Below are 25,310 nucleotides of genomic sequence, written 5' to 3' on the forward strand. Positions count from 1 at the left end.
AGACATATGATGAGTTTCAACACTGGATATTCAAGCTCAGCCCCGCCCAAAGGCCCGAAATTCAGCAGGGGAAGCCAGCATTGCAACCAACCGCAACATATACTTTATGCCGGGAGAAAGGACAAATGGATAACGATATTCCACGTTGGCATCTTTTTTTATTCAAATTATATCCTGTAATTATATTATTAAAAAAATTAATTATTTATTATACATTAAATGTATGATTCGATTAAAATAAATATTCATCATTTTAATTATTACATATGATGTATAATAAATATATTTTTTAATAATATAATTATATAATATAATTTACTAAAAATAACATATATTAACATGAAGTCACGACTTTAAATAATCCTCTCCCATATATCATAGTGAAATAATGCAGTTATAAAATGATCTTAAATAATTCTTCACTTCAAAGTAGTGAAAGAAAAAAAGGATATATGTAATCCATTGATTTTTGGGATTAAAATGAAATTTATCATTGTACTATGATTTAATATTGAATTTTGTTATTGCATTTTAATTTTATTATTATTTTTTATTTTAAGACAAAATTTAATAAAATTATAATATTTTACAAAATATTCAATTTATGTAAATGATAAATTTCCCTCCTATATTTTTCATTTTATTTATTTTTGGATAAAAATAATAAAATTAAAACATTTTACTAAATATTTTATAATATAAATTGCAAATTTTCATCAATTCCGTCATTTTATGTCCAAAAAAATAACAAAATTAGACATATAGTGACAATTTAATGGAATTTGAAGCATAGTGATAAATTTTAATATAGATCATAATACATGTAAAATTTGATCTTAATCTCTTTGCATTTTTTCTACTAAAACCAGTCTTATTTTATCAATTACTACTGCAACTATATATATAAAAAGGAGACTACTTCAACAATGAAAATAATAAAAATCGAATATAAGACATATTGATTAGAGGTTATTTTATTTTGCTTACGCACGTTGAAAAATAATAGTTGACAATATTAATAATAAAATAATTACACAATGACTTTTAAATATATGAAAACTCGATATGACAAAAAAATATTATAGTATTAGTTTATCAACTCCATTGAAATTTTTTTATTTATTACGTCATTGGTTAAACTAATTTATACTATTTCATTTCATCCAAATAGGCATAAATTTAAATTTTAAAATAAAAAAAGAATAACTTCCTATTTTTTTAAAATTATTTCCATGACCGATAAACAACCCTCTAATTTTTAATCTTTTGTTTTTGTAATTATGTCACCAAGCAACCTTGTGCCGCCAACATCGGTTTCCTTTATTTTTTTTTTCTTACACTCTCACCCTAAATTTCTTATAAGACGAATCATATTGTATTGGAGTGCATTGTGTGAAGGGAAGAGAATGTTGCAGTTGATTTTCTATTGGAAGCAAACAAAAAGAAAATGTTTTGTATTGGAAAGCAGCTCATGTTTAACTTTGTATGGATCGATCAAAAGTTTGTCGAATGAGCTAAGTTGCAATCATCATTCATCCTCATCAAACACTAATTAAATTTTAGATAAGTGCTTTGTACATGTTGGCATGTAATTTTAAAATGTTTTAAAAAATAATTTTAATATTTAATTTAATTGATTAGTATACTTAAAAAAAAATAATATTTAATAAGTCTAATGTATGAATTTTGTGCAATCTTTTTTTTTTTGTTAATTTATAACCTTAATTAAAAAAAGTGATCAGAGAATTAGATAAAAATTAACAAATTTACAATAAATTTAATTTAATAATTAATATATTTGTATTATATAAAATATTAATAATTTATATATTCATATAATATTTTATATAAAAATTACGTATTACAATTTATATTAATATTAAAATATAAAATTTTTATTTTTAATTTTATTAAATATATATAATTTTTATTAAAATTTTAATTCGTATTATTTTTATATTGATTATATTTTATATTATTAAATTCGTAATAAAAAATTGAACATGAAAAAAGGTATCTTCATAGCTTTTACACTATGTCATTCTCTTATAATATGAAAAATTTAAAGGATAATAAATTGAAGACTTTATGATCAATGTTTGTTACCATAAATTTTTTGCGAGAGAAAGGGAAATATAATTAAAATTGTTAAAAAATCCTAGTTCAGTTGATCTTTTGGTACGATGATCAATCCAAATTTGTATGAAGAAACTGATACTAAGATTTGGGTGCATTTTATTAAAATAAAATGAAAGAAAATTAAAAATTATTGAAATTGTTATTTCTTACTTATTCCAAGCTTACAGTAACCCATTTTTTAAACCAATTTACAAAAATAATCTCTTAATTAATCACCAATTAAACCAAAAAAAGAAAAAAGGAAAAGACAGAATAGACAGATATAGAAAGAAAGAGATCCAATAATCAGCCATAAAGCTACGTCGCATTTCCTGCTCCGTCATTATCTTCCAATCTCCATTATTTTTTTCACCCTTCTCTTCTCAAATTAAAAGGAAAAAAAAAAGGAGAAATTCTGGAAGTTTCAATCGAGAGAGAGAGAGAGAGAGAGAGAGAGAGAGAGAGTGAAATCTCGTCGATGTTCATTTTGTCTAAAGAGAAATTAATTTATTTTTCGTTAAAAATATATCCAATCGATGTTCATTGCATGTAAAAAGAAAAAAAAAAAAAAACAAAGAAAAGGACGCCGATGATTTTTCATTGTGGAGCTGTTTCTTATCTACATGATCGATCGAGAGGTTGCATTTGTGAAATGGAGATTGCTTCGAATCGGTGAAATGTTTCGATTTTGTTGTGAATCTGAGTGCCAGATCGGCTCGTTGATGCATTGAGTTTGCTTTTATTTTATTTCTTGAGTTGGAATCGCTTTGATTTCTTTGTTTTTTGGGGAAAAAAATGAAAAACGGTGGTGCCGAAGCTGCCGTGGCTTGGGTGGGAGGAACACAGCCGCTGGAGTGGAAATTCTCGCAGGTGTTCGGAGAACGGACGGCCGGAGAGGAAGTACAGGAAGGTGCAACATTTGGATTTATTCGATGCGATTTTTCTTAGGGTTTGATTGAGTCTCACTGTTTATGAATTATCGAATTTTAATGTTTTTAATCCTTATATCTCCAAATTTTATCATATAATCGTCTTTCTTTATTGTTATTCCTTTTTTCATTGCTTAAATTGGTAATACGTGAGTTCAATTTGATATATATATTCGGTTGGATTACGGTATAATGTTAGGATTTATGTCTAGCTTGATCACAGTGTAGCTTCTCAAAGTGTGATGTGAAGTAATGGCTGTAAAGTGCGGTTTATCAATCTGTTTGTGTTCTATAATTATCGGTTGGGTTTCAGCTGAGACTAGTTGTTATTGACTGAATGATTGAAATTATTAATTCAATAAACTGTTATTTAATAAATGCTTAGCCGTTGTTTTCTGCAAGTTGATCTAATTATTAGGGCCTTGGAGGCTGGTGCACTATGAAAAAACAGGTACTAAAGATTTCTTTGCTGGTAAGAGACTTAGTATGCCTGCGTGATTGATGGTCTTGACTTAGGTTGTGATTTCTGGACTAACATGACCAATATCAAAGTATATTAGTGCATGTGTTTATTGCGGTGGTTTCTTTCACATGGGAGGTGCTGTAGAAACTGGAAAAAGGTCCAAGTGAACTAATCAAATGGTCTGACTTAGAGTCTGGCCATGTGAGTGTCTAGGTCTATGAGTTACGGTTGTTTTGGGCTGGTGGGAATCTTAATTTCTTTATGTGAACCATTTTTGGCTCAGCCGTTTATTAACTTTGCTCTTCATGTTGCCTTTCTTCCATCGTCCTCAACTTTAAGAGGTATTAAGTTGAAAATTTTAATGGGATATTATTCTCCGTGAGTCTCTTTGCTTGATGATTCTGCTTGTGTGAAGAACACAGTTGTGGGCATGATGTGCTGGTGTTTGTTTGTCTTTCATATCCTGCTTCGTCTGCTCACTTGATTTACATGTCCCCCCTTTTTTTTTCAGTTGATATCATATCCGCTATTGAATTTGATAGAACTGGCGATCACCTCGCTACCGGAGATCGTGGGGGTCGGGTGGTTTTATTTGAAAGGACTGACACTCATGTATGTCTGCTGACTGTTTTCTTGTATATAGTTCTGAAGCTACGTTGTTTCACTCACTGTGTTGCTCCAACGTTCTGTTGTGACACTTTGAAATACAGTTCTTTGACAAAAATATATTTTTTGTAGCATGTTGGACATCGGAGAGATCTAGAGAAGATGGATCATCCAATCAATAGGCACCCTGAGTTTCGCTATAAAACCGAGTTTCAGAGCCATGAACCTGAGGTGTTTATGTTTGTCTACGGCTTACATAAGCATTATGATTATTTGGGTTTACATACTTAAACCTTGAATTTTCATTGAAATGGTCAACTTTATTGGTTTAATACAGTTTGACTATCTAAAGAGCTTGGAAATTGAGGAGAAAATTAACAAAATTAGATGGTGCCAATCAGCTAATGGTTCTCTGTTTCTTTTGTCTACAAATGACAAAACAATCAAGTTTTGGAAGGTAGGCAAAGACATCTTTGTCATTCTGGATACATTCATGGAGTTATATACAGATTAGTATTGCGATAATCTCCCTGTATTTTTTTCTTGTCAAAGGAACTTCAATATCCCAAAATCAGCAACACAACAAATCTAACCTTGCTATCCTATTTATCTTTCTAACATCATTTAAAACTTGGACAGGTACAAGAGAAGAAGGTAAAAAACGTATGTGACACGAATGTGAACTCCACTAAAGCCATGGGAAATGGTCCTATTGTTGGTTCAAGTATATCAACAACTTCCAAACAATACATTGCAAATGGAGGATGCACAAACAATGACTTTTCATTCCCAACTGGGGGTTTCCCATCTTTGCATTTGCCTGTGGTAGTTGTAGTCAATCCAGAATGCTTATTTTCTAAGAATAACAATTAATGTTTCTTATATTTGGATACTTCAGAATCTATTATGGTATTTTGTCATGTCTCAAATTGTTGGGGCAATGTTTGACATGTCAATATTGTTCTATATATGATTTGCCCATCTAACACTTAGTGCTTCTATTATAATTAGGTAACCAGTCATGAGTCGAACCTTATGGCCAGATGTCGAAGAATATATGCTCATGCTCATGACTATCATATTAATTCCATATCCAATAACAGGTGTGCTTCCTTATTTGATTGAATTTAACCCTATCTGTTTTCTTCCTCTTGATTCTTATATATGGTACATCTGGGGCTGAATCTTTTTCGTTTGCTGTGTGTTGTTTTTTTTTTTTGGGGGGGGGGGGGGGTGAGGGGAGCGTTTTTAGGAAGATCATAAATTGAAAGAGTAATAGTAGTTGCTGCTAGGCTTTTGAACCTGAAATGCTTGGTCTGCTAAGCTTGTTCATGATTTTACCAAATAATTATTGTTACTTTCTTCTTGATTTGTAGTGATGGCGAAACTTTTATTTCCGCTGACGACCTGCGAATTAATCTCTGGAACTTGGAAATTAGCAACCAAAGTTTTAACATTGTCGATGTGAAACCTGCAAACATGGAGGATTTGACTGGTGGGAATCCATTTGTGAATGGCAATATATGGATATTTGGATATTTTATTTATTTTTATCTTCTATTGTTCAAGGGTTGATTGGTAAAAGAATCAATACTTTCTGCTATCCCCATCCCTCTTTGCTTCCTTTCTGTTTTGGTTATCTATCTGCAAATTTTTCTTCCTCTTTTCACCACCCATTTTTTTTTTTTTTGGGGGGGGGGGGTGTAGGGGGTTTGAAGGATGGTAGGGCAACAAAGAAGGGGCAGTTGAGTTGCTTCATCATCTTTCTTCTTTCTTCTGTCTCTCTCCTGTTCTTCATCGACTATCCATGTCTCACTCTTTGGGTTTCGCAAACATTAGTTATATCCATTTATGATGTTTCCCTATGGAAAAAATAATGCTATGTGTATTTTTCATCTTTGCATGATTCATTTGCTTCAATTCATACTTGCAGAGGTGATAACTTCAGCAGAATTTCATCCTACACACTGTAATACGTTAGCATATAGTAGTTCAAAAGGTTCAATTCGTCTTATAGATATGCGACAGTCTGCCTTATGTGATACTCACAGCAAATTGTAAGTGACTTGTGGTATCTGTGTTTTTTCTTGGTTTATGTATTATGGTGGTTTGAAAAGTCATCATTACCTTTAGATACTTCCATTTTATTTTCTTTATGTTGTTTTCTTTATGGTTTTATAAATTTTTTGATGGTACAGGTTTGAGGAACAAGAAGCTCCCAGCTCCAGGTCCTTTTTCACAGAGATCATAGCATCAATCTCAGACATTAAGTTTGCCAAGGATGGGCGACATATGCTAAGTCGTGACTACATGACACTTAAGGTTGTTATTTTTTTATGCAAAATTGCTTGTTCTCCTTTGAGCAACACTTAGCTGTTGTGTCATACCTACTGGATTTGATTATAGTATATTGGCTGGATTTCTATATTTATTTAGTCCTTCTTCCTTTCTATTGTTCTGTAACAAGTTTTTGATTTCTTGGCTGTAAGTTGTGGGACATAAATATGGATTCTGGTCCTGTTGCAACTTTCCAAGTTCATGAATATCTTAGACCTAAGGTACCATATTCTTCTAAGATTCTTCTGTTAGGTTTAGGTAATATTTCTAAAGAGACCTATGTTTACTCCATATGATGGATGTTTTTTTGTCTTCTTTTTGGACCTAGAACAGCTTTGCGACCTATATGAAAATGATTCCATCTTTGACAAATTTGAGTGTTGTTTAAGTGGAGATGGACTTCGAGTGGCCACTGGTTCCTACAGGTACATGTTATATATTTTAAATAAAATATCCACAATATGACAGGACCTGGATATCATATAATGTAGTGTTTTCTGTAATTCCAGCAATCTGTTTCGGGTTTTTGGGTGTTCTGAAGGTAGTACAGAAGCAACAACACTGGAATCCAGCAAAAATCCCATGAGGTATGTTCTTTTGTTGTTGGCTTCTTGGCTATTATAATATAACAATGTGAGTAGTTGTCAAAGGGCCCTGTTTGAGTTTTCTTGGTTCATAAAGTCGTGAATCAAAACAATGTCTTATCAATTGTCAGAAATTCCCTCTTTAATTTATGTAATGAATTTCCAGGAGACAAGGTCAGATGCCATCAAGGCCTTCAAGATCTCTTGGAAGTCTCTCTGGTGTTGTCAGAGGAGGTATGTGTTTCACGTCCTTCTTTCAGAGTCCAAAATTTGAGATGTCTTGATTTGTTTTCCATCAGTTTAGTTTCTTCCCCCTTATTTTTGCATGGTAAATTCTTTTAGTCACTGGTTTGTGATATTGCTTGATTATTAGTGAATTAGGATCATAGCCTTGTTCTAAGTAGGTAGTTTTTGAGTAATTATTGATTCATGGAAAGCATTTATACTCGTCTTTCATATCTATGCTTCTTTCCTTTCCATTGTCAGTGAAAGGAGCAGATAACTCGGGAGTTGATACAAACGGAAATACATTTGATTTCACAACAAAGCTACTTCACCTAGCATGGCATCCAACCGAAAATTCTCTTGCTTGTGCTGCGTCAAACAGTCTTTACATGTATTATGCATGAAGATGATCCAACAAAGCTCGTGATTATTTTTCCTGGGCAGAGCTTTTGCTGCTTGCTTTGCCTTCTTCCCTAATTAAAAATGCGGAAGCTGCAGCCATTTTTCAGACCCTTGGTGATTCATTGAAAATTTCTATCATGCGTTCCAACACCAGAGTTCAATGTTACTATTGTTGATTCATCGACAAAGGACATTGACGGTTCCAGGCGGATCATTTCATACCCACTGATCTCATATTCTTTTTAGGGATAGACACAGTGCTATGCCTATTCTGTTTTGTTTAGGTCGAAGAAAATATGGTGATTGGCACTCCCAACCACTGAAAACAAATCGTCTTATTAGGCTGCAATGTTGCTAGTTTTGGGACTAATGGGATCTTAACTGATTCTCTAAGTAAAAAAAGGAGCTATGCTGGTGGATCAATTCTCATTGACATAGCTTGAGCCCCTATGTTCAAATCTTGTACCATTTCAACTTTAACTTGAAATTCCCTTATGATAATTGTTACTTAATTTCTAACTTTTCTTTCTCTTTCTCCACAGAATCGTTGGTTTGTGTTGGTTTGTGTTGGTTTTGGGATGAAGTGGAGGGCCGTCATTTATGTCAAATTTCTAGCACCCATTTAAATAATCTTACTTTAACTAGAAGGGGTTCTGATAGTAACTTCCGTCATAGTTAATAAATGATAATACCAATTATATTACTATTATAATTTTGTAAATAATAATAGAAGTCTAAATTCAGCATCTTCGTGTAACGCATTACCCAAGAACTAAATTCAAAATTTAAGAAAAAAAAATACTGCCATTATTAAGTGAGACGAAAAATTACAATGAATTAAAAAAAATCTTTTTCCTCACTTGATAATTTTTATATTTAAAATTTTAATAAAAATTATACATAAATTTAAGAAAACAAAAAAATATATATGTATTTTTATATTCATATAAATAAAACAAATAATTTATACATATAAATATACTGTAAATATATAAATTATTAATGTTTTATATAACATAAAAATCTACCTTTTAGTGCACGCGTCCTTGCTAACAAACTACTGCTTTGCCTAATCATAACCAAAAATGACCTGACGTGGGATTCGTCACCGAAGCAAAACTTCCAAAATCTCTCACTCTCTCCAAAGAGAAAGGTAAAAATTCTCTCTTTCTAGAAACCACCGAGCAATGGCTCTAATCACCCGAAACACCGCCAATCGCCTACCTCACCTCCTCTCTGCACAGCGGCCTCTCGCTTTCCACACGACCCTCCCTTCTCTCTCCTCCACCACCCCAACCACATACGCTCGCCCTTCTCCCCCCTCAACCACCGGTCCTCCCGCAGGCCTCTCGAAGACTGCCGAATACGTGATCTCCAAGGTCGATGACCTCTTGAACTGGGCCCGTCGTGGGTCCATCTGGCCCATGACCTTCGGCCTCGCTTGCTGCGCTGTCGAAATGATGCACACCGGTGCCGCTCGCTACGATTTCGATCGCTTCGGTGTCATTTTCAGGCCTAGCCCTCGCCAATCCGATTGCATGATTGTCGCTGGCACTCTCACCAACAAAATGGCACCTGCTCTCCGCAAGTATGTTTAATCTCACTTTTAGGGTTTTATTTAATAATTTAATAATCCTTTTCTTTCCTTATTTATATTTTTGATTTGGGAGCTCATGAGAATGTGAATGTTTACAGTCCCAACAATTTTTTGGCTCGTTGGTTTAGGCTAATTAAATACAGGAATAATTGCAAAATTGAATTCGTTAATACTCTATTTAGTTTGTGTCAAAGATATATTTGGACGACCCTTTTTTTTCTTATCATGTTAAAATTATGATTTGATTTGTGACTGAATTCCCTTGATGTTGTAGCTAACTTTGCTTTGACTTTAAGTTGGGAACAAATTTCAAATAATGAAGGTGATGGTTTCTCTGAACTTTTCGATTTTTTTTTTTTTTTGGAAATATGGTGGATAAAAGCTACCTGAGGTTGTTTCTTCTCCAGTCTTAACAAAATGCTGTTTTCATGCTCCTTTGAATATATAGTCCTTTGTATGATACATCCATGGAGAAGGTTTCATCTATTTGTCTATTTGTCCATTCAACTTGTCAGTTTCCTTCTGATTTTGGGGGAATTGTTGAAGAGTTAAGAAAATAAAGAACTATGATTGCAACGTTTTCTGTCTGTAATCTTTCAAGGCCTTAGCTTGGTGGGCCGAACATGGATTTTAAAGGTGTAAAGCCTGAAGTTCAACATAGGTCTAGCTTGAACGGTCCTGGATAAGTTTGTGTGATCTAACTGGCTTTGTATGTTAGTAATTAGATTTGTAATTATTAACATATTACTAACCATAGTTGTTTGTTCTGTTCAACTTTTCTCTAACTGGTTAACGGTGTGTCTTTGCAGTAGTAAACTACCCGAACCTAGGCGGACCTTGGCTTATTTGGCTTGTGATCGAGTGTGATAAGGGCCATAGGCTTAATGTGTGATGGTGAATTTGGAGTGAGATGTGCATGCAACGTTTTGTTGTTTTAATGGTGGTTTGACATATTGATTTATTTCGCAAGTTGTGCCAAACAAATGCAACCTTAGATTTACCTCTGCTGGTGGTTCACACTCTGCTCTGAGTTTTACAATTCTGAGTAGCATTCCCCAAATTTTGTTCCCTTCATTTGTTTCTTGATAAATGTATAATATAAGATTCTTCATTTTGGGATTCTCTAGAATTTATGTGAATGACTTGGCAAAGAAGCAAATTTGATTGGGCTTTGGTAATTTGACCATCATATTGTAATTTTTGCAGGGTTTATGACCAAATGCCAGAGCCTAGGTGGGTCATTTCTATGGGAAGTTGTGCAAATGGTGGGGGATACTACCACTACTCGTACTCTGTTGTTAGAGGTTGTGATAGAATTGTCCCTGTTGACATCTATGTTCCTGGATGCCCACCCACTGCTGAGGCATTACTGTATGGAGTTCTTCAATTGCAGAAAAAGATCAACAGGCGCAAGGATTTCCTCCATTGGTGGTCCAAGTAAGGATATCACAAGTTGCTTCTGGGCTATTTTTACAGCAGTTTAAAGAATCAGGGATTCAGGGTTCTGTTACTTGTATGGTGACTGAACTCCCTGTATTATTCGAACTTCAATTCGTTCCGACTTTAGCTTTGCTTTTAACTACCTGCGCTATTGTTCAGAGGATGTTTAAGTTTCCTTTGAAGTGGGTATGAATAAATTCCATGTTCTCTTGTGGTATCTCTCAGTTGATGGTTTGAACTTTGAAGACAGATTTGTGGGGTATTTTCCCATGGCAAGAGCTATGTTTTAATAACTTCACTTTTAAGAGACGATTTGGGTTTTTCATTGCCATGGAATGTTGGACTTCACTCGTGCTTTGTCGAGTATGTGAATTTACCTGATTCCTAGGAGAATTCTTTTCTAAGTTCGTTTCTCCTATCCGATTGTTTAATATTTTGGACCAATCAAAAGTGAAGTTATTACAACATAGCTTGTCTTATTAATCATCATTTTCATTTGCCCACAGGCCACTGGAATTTTCTTAATTAAAAGTCTTTAAAATTGGTTACTAAAAAAAATCTTTACCTTGGTAAGAATACAGATTTTACCAACGAGTAACAGTGTGATAGACATTTTACCGTTTGGACACCCAAAAATCTAATTCTGAAGCCGAAATTTTTTTTAAAAAAAACATCCAATTAACTCACGGCATATGTAAATACGATGACGCCTACTGTATTTCTATTACTTTTCTATTCCACCCTCTCTCTCTCTCTCTGGCTCTATCCCTCTGGCGTTTCTCTCTCTTTCTTTTCTTTCACAAATGGTGGACGAAGCACAGTACTCTTCAGGTCCCGACGCCGGCAGCAACAAACGCAAATACGATGAGCAGACATCGCCATTTTCTGGTGGCAGGAGGCCGACAGGGTTCTCCGCCCCAGATTCGGCTCCTCCTTCATACAACAGCTTCCCGCTACCGCTTGACGGCATCGAGATGGCCAAGCAGCGAGCTTAGGAGATTTCTGCTCGCCTTACTCAATCCGCCGCCTCGGCTGGCTCTGAGGCCAGGCGCCCTCGTGTCGACAACGGCTCTGGCGGTGGTTTTGATAACGATAAGGGATTTAGCTCCGCTCTTTCTGGTATAACTTCTTTTCCTTTCTTTTTCTTCATCGTGGCACGTGTTCTTCAATGGTAGAAATTTTCATTGTTGGGGAGACTGTTTCATCTAGGGTTTTGTATTTAGGGTTTCGATCTTTTAATAATATATGTCAGCTTTGGGCTGCTGCTGTTTGCAAGATGCTAATAGTTTAGACTTTTAGATCAGACTTTTTTTTTTTTTTTTTAAGTTTATGCAAAGCATAATGAAAAGCTTTAATGTATACAGAGATAAAGCTCCTGTCAAATTTTGCTCCTTCAGCTATACCGGTTTCCTATGGTAGCTACCATGGTACGAGCAAAAAGATTGAAATTCCGCAAATAAGGGTTGGTGTTATAATTGGGAAAGCTGGAGAAACCATTAAATATCTTCAAGTACAATCTGGGGCAAAGATTCAGGTCCAACGAGATATGGATGCAGACCCTAATTCCGTGACTAGGCCTGTAGAGCTCATGGGTTCTGCTGAACAAATAGCTAAGGCAGAGCAGTTGATAAATGATGTTCTTGCTGAGGTTATTCATCCTGCATTTTTATTTATGTGAAATGGATTTATTGCCCTTAGGCAGAATATAAGGAATATAATTATACCCTTTAATGCTTTGTTCAGGCTGAAGTAGGAGGTTCTGGAATAGTTTCTTGAAGATTGACCGGACACACTTGAAGTGAACATTTTGAAATGAAGATTCCAAATAACAAAGTATGCCAGTGTAAAAGCGTTAACTTTGTTCATTTATTTTGTTTCAAGATAATATGTAATGTGTGCATGATCTCAGGTTGGTATGGTGATTGGTAAAGGTGGTGAAACAATTAAAAACATGCAAGCTAGAACTGGAGCTCGAATTCAGGTTTGAATCTCAAGTGTCATCTTTACTTGGAAGTTGTCTATTGTTGCATTATCTTTATATTTGCTGACATTTATTTGTTTGAATAATAATCAAGTAATCTGGGACTAGCTTTTATTTACTTTTAATTAGTTTCTTCACTATTCTCTTCTGAATTTTATTGTAATCGCACTTGCAAATACAATTTGTGACACCATTCCCTCTTTTATTCTCATGCAGTTGATACCTTTGCACTTGCCCCCAGGTGACACATCAGCAGAAAGGACATTACACATAGATGGGACGAGCAAACAGAGTAAAAATGCAAGAGAATTGGTTGATGAGGTCATAAGTGAGGTATGTTTGGATGTGGATGTTGGGACAAAAGCTTTTCCTCAATTTAAATTCTTTCTTCCCCTCTTCTTTTGCATGAATTGCTTGGCTTTTATTATGTATCCCTACTACTTTAGGATCCTGTACTTCTATCCATAACTGTTCTTACAATTGAATTTTACTTTGAGTATTGATTTATTGTGATCCTCTGGAGATCATGCCTCTTTACAACATTAGTAACGATAGGACACTTTGAAATTTCATTTTTATTGAGACTTTATAATTAACATTGCTTAAGAAATTTACTTGTTCAGATGTTGAAGAGGTATTCCTTATAATCTTAATTGCGGAGCAAAACCATTTTCGTTCCTTTGGGTAAATTAGGGACTAAATTGCCACTCTATTTTGTGTTTATATTTTCGTAAATAGATATTGTGTTATTATGACCTGCCAATCATTGCCTGTGGTCAATGTTCTAAAGTTCACCCCTTTATTTTATTAAATTCTTACATTTTCTTATACTTTTATTTACCTGTTGAGGAAGTAGATGGTTCTCCCACGCAGGTTATAATATTTGTTCTTAGTATTCTGTTGAATAATTCTTCTAGACTTGCTTCTGCATCCCCATTTCTTGATGCAGTTATTCTGTCTCTTTGAGATATGATTGATTCTATATTATCAGATTTTTTCTTCTGTTTGTTCCACTTGTAAAATCTTGAGAGTTGCAGACATCTTTGGCTGGCGATCCTTGTTGCTATGACAGCTGGTTGAGAAATTGTCATGTGTCAAAATAACCAGTGGAATGAGCGGGTCCTCTACTTTGTAAGAGATTCAAGGCTGTTTTGTATCAAAATTTTCAGGTTCTAGTTTGATATTAAGAGCTGGATAACGTGGTAATTTGCATGGCTTGGCTTTCTTCTCAAAATCTTATGAATGGAGTTATAATTTTACATGTTAAGTTCAAACTGTCAAGGTCTTATCTATTGATGGTTTCTTAGAGGCTAAAGGGTATAAAAAGCCCTTGAGCTATGATTAAAAAAATCATCTAAGCCCTTATTTTATTTATAGCAATCAGTCAATCCCTCCAATATTTATTTGTATCCAAGTAAGTCTTTATTTGGGTGGAAAAGTTAAACATTGTTAATTTTTTTGCCAACTAAGATAAAATTCCATGTGATCAATAAAATAGATGAAAATTTGCCTTGTGGTGCAGTTAATATATGTGAAAATTAAATAAATTAAAAATTTCTTTTCTTCTATTATCTCTCTCCCCTCGCTTTAAGATCCCTCTAAGGGTTCAATTGGTTATAATTCGGGGATTGATTGGTTCAATTTTGTCACGTGACTAAATTTTGTCCAATTAAGTGTTCCATTGAGTCGAAATAGATGATTTAGGGATTGATTAATTGCAATAAAATGTTAAGTGTTTAAATGGTTATTGAATTATAATTCAAGGGCATTTTGTACCCTTTAGCCTCATATATTATTGTTTGAATTGCTAAATTTTTGTGAAGACTGTTGGTTATCGTCCTTTAATTTTGCTACTGATGGTTTAATGTCCTTTAATTTTGCTTAAGTTCTGTGGTGATATTTTGATGCTTAGGTTGCAAGGCAGGTCTTGCCCGCTAATTTTATGTTAGGATATCACGATGTAAACAAGGACTCGCTTCATTGTGGTGATAAAACTCCAGTCTTCTCATCATTCTTTGGGTTTTATGGCTAAGTGACTTGTTTGGATTATGGCATGTCTATCCACCAAATGTGCTTATTAATTGTAAATGATGAGACTGATATTGTCATTGGGAACTATTGTAGGATTAATCTGAATTGGACAATTGGTCACACCAACATTGATTTCTTTCTGTTGGTGTTTCATCTGCATTTTTCCCTGGTATGGTTTCAAATCCTATTTCTAATATTTAGAAATCGTATACTCAGAGAGGCTTGAAGTTATTGTTGGATATAAAGGTTGCTGAATACTAGTTTCTCTTATCATTTGACCCTTCAGGATAAGTTCATTTTAACATATATTGCCCAATGTTCCTATTTCTGTTAATCTTCTCTTTTGTTCAATAGTAAACAAAGATGATATAGCTTTTGGTTCATAATTTGGCTTATTGTTTGAATCTTTAAGCCTTTTCAATCCTATTTTACTTCTTTGAATTGTCCCTGATTTCTTCTTTCATCATCATTTAATAGTGTTGGCTGGGGATTGACAAATTCACATAACTCTGGATACTTCAAACTGAAATGTCTTGTTTCCTGGCCTTGTAAATTAAACTTCCTCTAGTTGCGTAAAGATTGTTTTCAACCGTGTTAGTATTGGAACTTCCAAGTATTTCTAAAAGTCATCTTTTTTAGTATCATGTAGCTGGATAGTCTTTTTTTTTTTTTTTAACATTAACTAAAAAAATGTATTCCCTTTGGATTTCACTTTGTTCATTACTTGAATTGGATTTTGTTTTTTAGAAAACCTCAACTTTGAGGTGGCATATTTGATGAAATTATGTTCTTTTGGGCATATTGTCTATCTCATTTATTCTTTTGTTGAAGTTGTCTTATTAAAAGTTGTAATTTTGATTGCATTTATTCCTGAAAACTTCTGTCTAGTATTTCTTGTCAGAATTGTACCCTATGTGGCTAGGGTTCATATATTTAGCAAAATCCTCTATTTTTGTTGATACAAGTCAATTATCTTATCTAAATGCAAGACGATAATCTTGTAAGTGTTTGATCTATAATGCTTGTTTCCATTCTTTTGTTTAGAGAATTTTAGTGTCTGTTCTTTTTTTTTTGGCCAATAATTTTAGTGTCTGTTCTAAGTGATATTTGTTTTGCTTAATGCATGTTGATTGATCTTTCTAGGATGTTGTCATACCTTATTTGATGCTTCTGTTTGTTAAAATGCATCAATTGAATTATTGGATAGATACTATGAGTTTCTTGCCTGTATATGGCAATCGGGTTCATGGTTCTTTTTGCTTTGGTGTAAAAGTTTCTATTAGTATTTGTGGGGTTCTTTTTTTCTTTTTGCACCCATTCACTTCGGATAGGGAGAGGATGGGCTTCTGCTGGAGTAAACTCAATAATCCCTCCAAGCATACTGTATGTAGGTATTTGTACCCTTCATACTATAGAACAAACTCCATTAAATCCACTGTGGACATATTTTGCTTTTTTTTTCTGCTTTAAGCTGATTTTGATACTTGTTCTTTAGTTTTTTGTATATGCCTATACTCTGTTTTGCTTTGTGTGTTTATGTGCTGGCAACATCGAAAAGTCCACTTAGGTTATATGAGGAAACAATTTTGTGCAGAACCGTATGAGAAATCCAGCAATGGCTGGAAGCTATCCACAGCAAGGTTATCAAGCCCAAGCACCTACGAGCTGGGGCCAAAGGGCTCCTCCCATGCAGCAATCTGGTTATGGTTTTATGCAGCCTGGGGCATATCCTAGCCCATCATCGCAGTATAACATGTCTTAACCACCTTATGGGGGCTATCCTTCCCAAACATCATCTGGTGGATGTGTCTCTGGTTGGGACCAATCAGCTGTGCCACCAAACCAGCAAAGCTCTGCTGCAAGTAGTTATGATTACTATAACCAACAGCTTTCTTCACAGCAACAGCAAACGCCTGGTGGTTCAGCAACTCCTGCTGAGTGGTTACAATTACAGTCAACCTCCAGCTTCTAGATGTATGCAACCAGGACGAGGTTATCCTCAGGGTAGCTATGGTGGATACCATGCACCTCCACTATCAGGTTATCCTCAGGGTGGCTATGGTGGATACTATGCACCCTTGTAAATGGTATCAGAGTCTGTGTAACTATATATTCAGTGTGTAAATCTATAACCAGTGTGTATTTTCTGTTTCAAGCAAACTTGTATCATATATTACGAGATCTTGTGCAACCTACGTGAAAGTTTCTCTTAACTCTATTTTATTTCCTACATTTCTTTCATATTTTGAAGCTCATATTTTGGATTTTGTAGTTTTATTGCTGGTGTTTGTGGGTTTTGTTTGCCTTTGGTTAACTGGCTTTAAAGAAACTTATAAAAATCCAAAATCCAGGTTTTAAGCACCTAAAATATGGAAGGACGGGAAAATACTTGTATTGTTTCAGAAAAACTTTATAGCCATAGCTCATACGTAGATTCATTTTGTGAATCTCATAATATAGTTATTTGTGAATCTCATAATATAGTTATAAGTAAAACTTTAAATGGTTTGATTGATCTTTCTACCTCGTTCGTTAAAAAGTTATTACTAAAAGTTGAACATATTGAAGAAAAATAGAGAAAATAGATCTGGAAGCCCAAATGGTTCATATAGAAAACTCATATCCTGAGTTAGGATTTTTGTATTATGGAAACACCATAACGACATTGCAAAACAAACCTTCATCTTCAAGGACCGCAGAACGGAGCAAAATGGATTTCAAATCTTACATATATATTATTGAGAATTTCAAAAAGAAGATGAATGTAACAACAGACCCGAAACAAAAGGTGGAATATTTACAAGAAATAAAAAAAATTTATGAGGAATATAAATTTTTGTCAGCAATATAATTATCATTACATGCTTAATTACGACACAACCAATGAAAATAGTAATGAAGAAGCTCTAGATGATAACTTTGAAATTTTAGCTACTAACTCAATAACTGAAATTTCTTTAGATTCATCTGATGAAGAAACATTCTATGAAGAATCAAAACCTTTACCACAATCAGTGGATAGAGGCAAAAGAAAAGTAGGAGAAGTTTCTAATCAAGAAACTGATGATCTTTAAGATTCTCAGAATTTGCCAAAAATCCAGAAAAATATCAACCAGTTGAAGCACATCCGATTGATCCCAATTATTTTCCAAAAAAGAGGAAATAAAACAAACTTCAACTACTGAGCAAAGCCAAACAAGCCAAACTCAACAACAACCTTTTTCCACAAATATATATTTGTTAAAACAAATATATATTTGTTAAACAAAAGAACTTAGCTCAAGGAGGAACTTATTTAGATTTGTCAAAAATCTCACTTTCAGAATATGAAAAAATCATTGATGAATGGGCACAATCAATATCTATTATAATAACCAACTACAAGAACCTTTGGAATAAAAAAAAGATTTTAAAATTATTTTTGTGATACTTTTAAATTTTTCAAAAAATGAGAAACTATAGAATTAGAAAAATCTCAAAAAGCATAACTTCTTAATTCTGCTATTATTTTTGGTCTTTTAAAATTTTTTATACAAATTATAAAAAATGAAATGCGTGGGATAGAAGAAATTGATGCAAAAGACGAAGTTCAATACATTCTTTCAAAATTTAAACTTTGTAACATTTTAAATTTAGATGAATTTTTTAAAAATTATCTTTCTAAATACAAACGATTGGATAAGGAACATTCAAAGTTTTGGTTTAGAACAATATTTTCATAAACTTCCCTCATCATGAGAGGAATTATGTGCTCAAAATTATTCTATTTTTCTAAAATCAAAGCTTGATAAATCTTCTCTTATAAATCCTAGTATACAATTATATGATATTTTAGGAAGTAGAATACAATACATACAAAATCAAGTTATAAAATATTGTCTGAAATAACATGAAATAACAGGCAGCAAAACATGTTAAAAGTAAACTTAGTCATAAACAATGTACTGAGATTTTGAATAACGAATTCAAATTTGGTTGTAATCAACAATCAAAATTTAAAAAACGTTTTAAAAAGAAACGTTATTCCATGAGAAAATGGAAACCATATAAATAACATATTTAACCAAAAAGGAAATATGTTGTAAAAAAAAAAAGCCCAGATAAATCACAAAAAAAAAAAAGAAAAAGCAAAATGTAAATGCTTCATCTGTGATCAAGAAAGCCACATAGCACCTAATTGTCCTAACAAAGGAGTAATGCTAAAAATATGATCAAAACCCTTGATCAACAAAAGCTTTGTGTAGTCTATGTAGAAAAAATATCAGATGAAGAAATCCTTTATGAAATTTTTTTGAAATTGATTCTCAGATTTTTGATAACGAATATATTTTTATGATTAATTAAGCTTCATCTAATCAAGATACAATTTCTATAAGATCTGAATCTTCTTCAATAAAACTTATTTTAGAAAAAAATGATTTTTTAAAAAAATATTATGAGAAAAATTCATCTTATGTAATAAGAAAAGCTCATGCAACTTCAACTTATCAAGAAAGATGAAATTTACAAAATTAGCTTTTTTAAGGTTTTTAAATGTTGGATTAAACACCACATAAAAAAAGTATCTAGCGATACAATTGCTAATGATTCTAAATAAGGATCAATAAAAATTTTTCAACATAAAATAAATCATTTTTTGCAAAAATATCCAAAAATCAAATATGATCATCTCGAACTTATTATGATTACAATAAAACCTCTTCATATTTTTGGTAAGGATATATCCATTCTTGTAGCATTAATGGATCAAAGATTTTCAAATTCAATCAATGCAATAGTTGAAGGAATCCAATCCAATTTAACATTTGGTTTAATTGCTTTTACAGTAAAACTAAATTATTTTTATCAATTTTTGATCCTTTAATAGAACAAAGTCTCTGTCTACAACACAAAATTCTAATATAGATAATAGATCTCATGAGCTTTCCATAAATTGGACAGATGAATTTACAAATACTACATCTGTATTTGTCAAAAAGATAAATCCCAAGTTGATCAAAATTTTTGAACCACAAAAATTAGAATCAGAAATCAAACCAAAATGTATGGATATACGAGACTTATCCATCCTTACTGGATGGCTATTACCCAACCAAAAAGATGAAGAAGAAATTCAGAACCAATCCAGTTCTATAGAATTCTTTTCATCAGGAAAAAATTTATATTTTAAAAACACCAGCAGTTACAACCCAAATCCTGGATTAGTATTACCTCCATCATTATCTTCTAATCAAGAAGATGACTTAGAAAGTCTAAAAAGTCAACAATCCTTTGCTACTCCTTACAGAAATTCTTTTTCTAGTTTTCAAACAAATTGTACAAACAGTAATCAAATTCTTATTTTTCCAGGAGATAATCAATTTCAACCATCAAATTATCAAATCGTCAATTCTATTTTAAATTCTGTAACGTTTTCTAGAAAAACTAGAATAGAAGAAACAAAATCTTTAGTTTTGAAAACTGATTTTATCAGTTTCAGCAATAAAAAAGCAACCAACTTTTTTTTAGTTTTGAAAACTGATTTTATCAGTTTCAGCAATAAAAAAGCAACCAACTTTTTTACTTTTATTGTAGGAAATTTTCGATTTCAAAACTATAAACCATATTTCCTTCATATACTATTAGACACAGGAGCAACAATCTCTAGTTGTTGCAGCAATGCGATACCATTAAATAAATGAAACCAATGAAACATCCAATCATAGTAGTTGGAATAGAGGGTAAAGAAACCCTTATCTGTTACAAGGCAAAATATGATCAGCAACAAGGTTATGGTTCTGTGCCAAGTTATGGTAATGCAACAAACCCAACTCAGGAGTGTCACACAGCCTCCTACGGTGGTCAAGGAGCACCTACATCTAACCAACCATCTGCGATGTGCCAGCAAGGGTACAATACAAGTCAGCAGCCCATCCACCTCAAGGAAGTACTCATACCGGTTACGGAATGCCTCAACTTCCCAAACTGGCTATGGACCTGGATATGGACCACCACATGCGCAGAAACCTTTGGCCAATCCCCCTGTCTATGGGCAGACACAGCAATCGCCTATAACCCTTGGAAGCTATGGCCAGCCAGGATATCATTCACAGTCACCAATGTCTGGTTATGGTCAGCCAGAATCAGGTTCACAGCGTGCTCAATCATCAAGCTACGGTGCCACATCTTCTCAGCCAGGATACAGTGCCCCGGCCTTTGGAGCACTTTGTAACACCTCTTATGGTGGTGGTTACTTACAGCCTCCATTATATCCTGCTGACAGTAATGCAAGTGGGAGCACTCGTGGGACTCACAATGCAGCAGCAGCTTCTCAAACTGTTCAACAAAGTGGAGTTGCTAAGGCATCGCCCGAAAGTTGATTTGAGGTGATGAGTTTGTTGAAGACAATTAATATTTTGGTACTAGATGCAAATGGTTTATTGTATTCCAGTTAGGTGATGTTAGTTTTTACTGTGTTTTTAAGACGATGATAGTAGTGTTGTACTTGAATATTTTGACGCTGCAAACGATTTTGGATGGATTATACTTGTTATATCTACAGATGTTTTCATCTGGTCATATTACAGAAGCCAGAAGTTGCATTTATTTCTTTTGTTGACCTCCTTAAAGGTTGCCAGTGGCCTGTAGTTGAGGTTGAAGAAAGCGGGTGCCAAGATTAACCAAGCATGAGAGATTCACTCGGTAATTAACCCATTTGGCTGTTATTGTCCCTTTTGAGTGTTAATTTTGAATATAGAAGATGTTCTAGACTGGTGTTATCTTCTTTAATCCGCCTTTATAGGCTTAAAGTTCGATTCGTTCAGGCCTTTTTTTTTAAATAAAACAGTGGGAGATATCTTTCTGTCGAGGATAGTGGCATGTGGTCGTAAGCTGCTCATCAACACCTCTTTTAAATTAGAAAATATAAAAGACCAAAAGTTGAATTGAAACAGAGAAATCTTAGAATCAATCCCCATCCTCGTGCCTAGTCGGCTGGCGTGAACCAAGCACTTGGCGTACATCTTGCTGGCTTCGGTAGGTTGATTCTTCAGTTTTCTTTGGCTCTTTATGTAAACCAAGTTCTACATCTTGCTGGTTTTTGTATGTTATTTCTTCAATTTTCTTTCGTTTGTGTCATTCACGATTATGATCATATGTTTGTTGGGAAAATCTGTGTAGTTACTAACTTCTTTCGATAGTGTTAATTATGATCGAAGAGGGTTTTAACATGAAAGTAACAAGTAACAACTCACGAAAAAAGAAAGAAAAGAAAAGGAAGAGGAATTCCTTTGTTACAAAATTGCAATTGAACATCTTTCGAAGGCAAATCCCACCGAGCCCAAGCCTAAACAAATTTCGGATTTGATGGCATTCTTGTGAACAAAACACACGAGTAATTGACAGCTAGGAAGAATGCATTTTTTCTAAAGTATTATCTCACTGGGAAAAAACTTCCTGGTTCCAAAAAGTAACATCTCAAAAATCTCATCTTTTTCTTTATGTATGCCAAAATGGGGAGGCATCCAAACAGGTATGTAATTTTTACTTAATATAATTCATCCTGTATTCTCTGTGAATATAATAAGCTTTCTTTAATCTTCACTAAAAGAGATAATTCCTAAATGCAAGTACCACCTTTGGTGTCAATAGCAAAACGAATGCCAAGATTGAACCGAAGAACATTTTGACAACGTATCTCAAGGGCTCATAATCGGCTTCTTCATCAGTGTCCATTGAGGTTGACAGGGCTTTTGCTGATGGTAGAGCTTCAACCACAGCATCAGCTAGATCTGTTATGAATGAAGTGGTGCAACCTAGAGCAGGCACCCGACCCCAATTCTCGATGCCGGATTCGAGTGCTAAATGTTTATATTCCATGTCAATCTCTTCAAGAGTCTCTATGTGCTCACTCACAAAGCTGGAATTTGAGATGGAAGTACAGTTAATTTTCACCACATAATTGAGCATTTAAAAGCACACATCAAGAACAGATACTTTAAACTATGAGTCATTCACCTTATGGGAACAGCTAGAAGACTCTTCACACCTTTCTGGCCAATCTCAGCAAGAACTTCATCAGTGTAGGGCTTCAACCATTGCACAGGCCCAACTCGACTCTGGAAGGATAGCATGAAGACACAGTTGAGGATAACAGTTTGTATTTTTCAAATGTGAAAGCAGAAATTTGGTTCTAAAACCAACCTGGTAAGCAAGGGTATGATCATTTCCAATTCCTCTAGATTTCAGCTCTTGCATAATTAAGTAGATGCACTCCTCCATTTGATCTTTGTACGGATCTCCAGCATCCTCAACATAACTGACAGGCACCCCATGGGCACTGAAGAATATCATGACCTGAATTTCAAAAGAATATTAGAAATAGTTGCAATAAAGTCAATATCAAAGAAGGACCACAATTTGGCATTATCAAATTATAATTAATGAATTTGTGAATAAAAAAGTACAAAGAAGTAGTCTATGAAGTAGTCTATGAAGTAACCACAAACCTCTTCAGGCTTTGCAAATCCACCCAACTCTTTCTCAATCAAATCAGCCATAGACCTAATATAACCTTGTCGTTGATACCATGAAAGAATGACAGAAACAGGTAGTCTCGATAAATAAGCATCTTCCCTGAAATATAACCAGCATTTAGAGGCATTTACAAGGAGAACAGTAATGGATGATTTCAACAAGAAAAGGTGTAACACAAATTATCAAACACCTACCTGAATATACGCTGAATAACTCGAATGCTAGACCCAGTTGTGGAGATGGAAAACTGAGGATATAGTGGGAGCACAACAAGCTTTGTTATTCTGTCCCGCTTAATCTGTTGCATAAAATAAATCCTTACCAATCTAGACCACAATGCACTTTGAAGATAGATCATTCGGTGTTAAACAGATAGTTCCTTACTAAAATATGAGGTATAATTTCAAGTTATTTGAAGGCATAGTCACATAAGACGAGAACTTGCACAAACACATGCCAATTCCTTCTTTTCTCTCACTCCCTATATTTATCCCTTATGTAAGGATCTAATCAACTTAACAATAAACCATTAATATCACCTAAAAGAAAATAGCAAGAGCTCATTCCCGGATATAGTATCACACAAGTTCATAACTTCATTAATGGTCTCTGAAGAAATTTAAAACCCACGCAAATTTGTTTGACTATCAAGAGACCCACCTGCTCAATTGCCTCCTCGGTGAATGGGTACCAATATCGCATTCCAACATATACATTGGCACGTACATTCTTTGCCTCCAAAGCCATTCTAAGAGCATCCGCCTGCAACAAATTCTTCAAGCTATAAATACACTTATGAAACGCAAACCACCAAAGGTTAACCATAAAACATGAACAATAACATGGTTCACTTCGGAACAAAATATCCATAGAAAAAAACAAAAATTGTTCACTTTCACACAGCACCAGGCTAGAAGAAAATAACATTCTAACTTCTATAATTAAGGTATTTTACCTGTTCATCAGTTATTTTACGCAAAGGTGAGCCACCACCAATGGCAGCATACCCTTCTTTACTTTTGGGAGCCCGAAGAACAGATATTAACTTTGCCAATGGTCGTTGAAGAAACTTAAACAGCATAGGCAGCCGTATTATATCCTGCGTAAAAAAACATCATCACCATCAGCACACCACTCAAACTTAAAACCCATAAATGTTTATACAAATTACATAAAAAGAAGAGCGACAAAACCAACATACAGGATCAGCAAATAAGTTAAAAAGAAACGGTTGAACATCGTCAAGAGTCTCAGGCCCTCCAAGATTCAAAAGTAGGACCCCAAGCTTCTCCTCCGCGGCATGTGCGTAATGAGATTCTACAACATTTTCAGGGAAAGTGCAAACCCCCACAGCGCTATTCGCTTGTAAGTTCAGATTTCTCTTCTGAATTGGTCCACCACTGAGATTGGGTCCTTTGAGAACGCTATGATTTTGGGTATTCGAGTCAGAATTTGAGATGATAAGGGATTTAGATGAAGGTTTATCAGCATCATTGAATCCCTCAGAAGAATAGCGTGAGGCAGACGCAATATATCTGCCCCGAGGAATCGATCTGAAAAACAAAATAAAGAAATTAAAAAAGACGTGAATTTGGGAAACATTTGGTCCAAAAATTCCATCTTTGTTCCCAAAACAAAAACTTTGACCAAACTAGACAAATTATTCAGATCTAAAACTCATTTACAAAAACAATAAAGTATAAACCTTTGATTAAAACCCCACGAAAACAAAACGCTCACCTTGAAAATCTAGAATCATAATTCCGGAGACAGGGACCAGAAAGTTTAGTATAGGAAGCTGCCTCCATGGTTTTGATCTGAAGAATTCTCCTTCAATTGAAAGTGTAATAGAAACAGAAAATAACAAAAAATGGAATCTGGGTTTTGGGTGAATTTTAGAGAGATTTTTGTATGGGTTAGTTGAGAAGAAAATGGGGAAATTTTGTTTATGAAAATTGTAAAGTCCAATAAAAACTGCGGTTCCAAAGCGTACACTTACTATTAAAGCTATGCAGCTTTCATTTACACGTTCAAAGGGAGACGTTGCCTTCCTTCCTCTGTAGAAGATTCCAAGAGGGTAGGA

At 34.1% G+C, this 25,310-nt stretch overlaps 3 protein-coding genes and 1 pseudogene across 5 annotated transcripts; 3 read left to right on the plus strand and 1 right to left on the minus strand.

Annotated features, from left to right (window-relative positions):
• The first annotated feature begins 2,535 nt into the window (after nucleotides 1–2,535).
• Nucleotides 2,536–8,183, plus strand: LOC111299278 (serine/threonine protein phosphatase 2A 55 kDa regulatory subunit B beta isoform-like). Of its 2 annotated transcripts, none has more exons than XM_022894365.2 (14): nucleotides 2,536–3,028; nucleotides 4,022–4,122; nucleotides 4,249–4,347; nucleotides 4,454–4,573; nucleotides 4,756–4,944; nucleotides 5,128–5,219; nucleotides 5,493–5,611; nucleotides 6,050–6,173; nucleotides 6,315–6,438; nucleotides 6,606–6,674; nucleotides 6,787–6,878; nucleotides 6,963–7,040; nucleotides 7,204–7,271; nucleotides 7,524–8,183. In XM_022894365.2, exons 1-14 carry the CDS (start codon nucleotides 2,914–2,916, stop codon nucleotides 7,664–7,666), a joined length of 1,533 nt encoding a protein of 510 aa, XP_022750100.1. In that variant the 5' UTR covers nucleotides 2,536–2,913; the 3' UTR covers nucleotides 7,667–8,183. The 2 variants fall into 2 exon arrangements, with proteins under 2 accessions (XP_022750100.1, XP_022750101.1); XM_022894366.2 differs by having other exon boundaries at nucleotides 4,756–4,941.
• A 526-nt stretch (nucleotides 8,184–8,709) lies between these two features.
• On the plus strand, nucleotides 8,710–10,918 carry LOC149513686 (NADH dehydrogenase [ubiquinone] iron-sulfur protein 7, mitochondrial-like). Its single transcript, XM_089747282.1, has 2 exons — nucleotides 8,710–9,252; nucleotides 10,468–10,918. Exons 1-2 carry the CDS (start codon nucleotides 8,852–8,854, stop codon nucleotides 10,700–10,702), a joined length of 636 nt encoding a protein of 211 aa, XP_089603408.1. The 5' UTR covers nucleotides 8,710–8,851; the 3' UTR covers nucleotides 10,703–10,918.
• A 132-nt stretch (nucleotides 10,919–11,050) lies between these two features.
• Nucleotides 11,051–21,905, plus strand: LOC111299281 (uncharacterized; annotated as a pseudogene). Its single transcript, XR_016329746.1, has 8 exons — nucleotides 11,051–11,820; nucleotides 12,066–12,349; nucleotides 12,445–12,534; nucleotides 12,611–12,682; nucleotides 12,899–13,015; nucleotides 16,308–16,765; nucleotides 19,893–19,894; nucleotides 20,460–21,905. The product of XR_016329746.1 is annotated as an uncharacterized LOC111299281 (transcript).
• A 47-nt stretch (nucleotides 21,906–21,952) lies between these two features.
• LOC111299279 (ferrochelatase-2, chloroplastic-like) lies at nucleotides 21,953–25,203 on the minus strand. The gene is made up of 9 exons (XM_022894368.2): nucleotides 24,968–25,203; nucleotides 24,429–24,780; nucleotides 24,183–24,326; nucleotides 23,888–23,989; nucleotides 23,422–23,525; nucleotides 23,200–23,326; nucleotides 22,895–23,047; nucleotides 22,709–22,809; nucleotides 21,953–22,610 (listed from the first exon to the last, which is right to left on the minus strand). The coding sequence occupies exons 1-9, from the start codon at nucleotides 25,033–25,035 to the stop codon at nucleotides 22,295–22,297; spliced, it is 1,467 nt and encodes a 488-aa protein (XP_022750103.2). The 5' UTR covers nucleotides 25,036–25,203; the 3' UTR covers nucleotides 21,953–22,294.
• Between the last annotated feature and the right edge of the window lie 107 nt (nucleotides 25,204–25,310).

This window comes from Durio zibethinus, chromosome 18, assembly GCF_047325235.1.
Source record: "Durio zibethinus cultivar Kanyao isolate XHJ-2024 chromosome 18, ASM4732523v1, whole genome shotgun sequence".
Classification (NCBI taxonomy): Eukaryota; Viridiplantae; Streptophyta; class Magnoliopsida; order Malvales; family Malvaceae; genus Durio; species Durio zibethinus.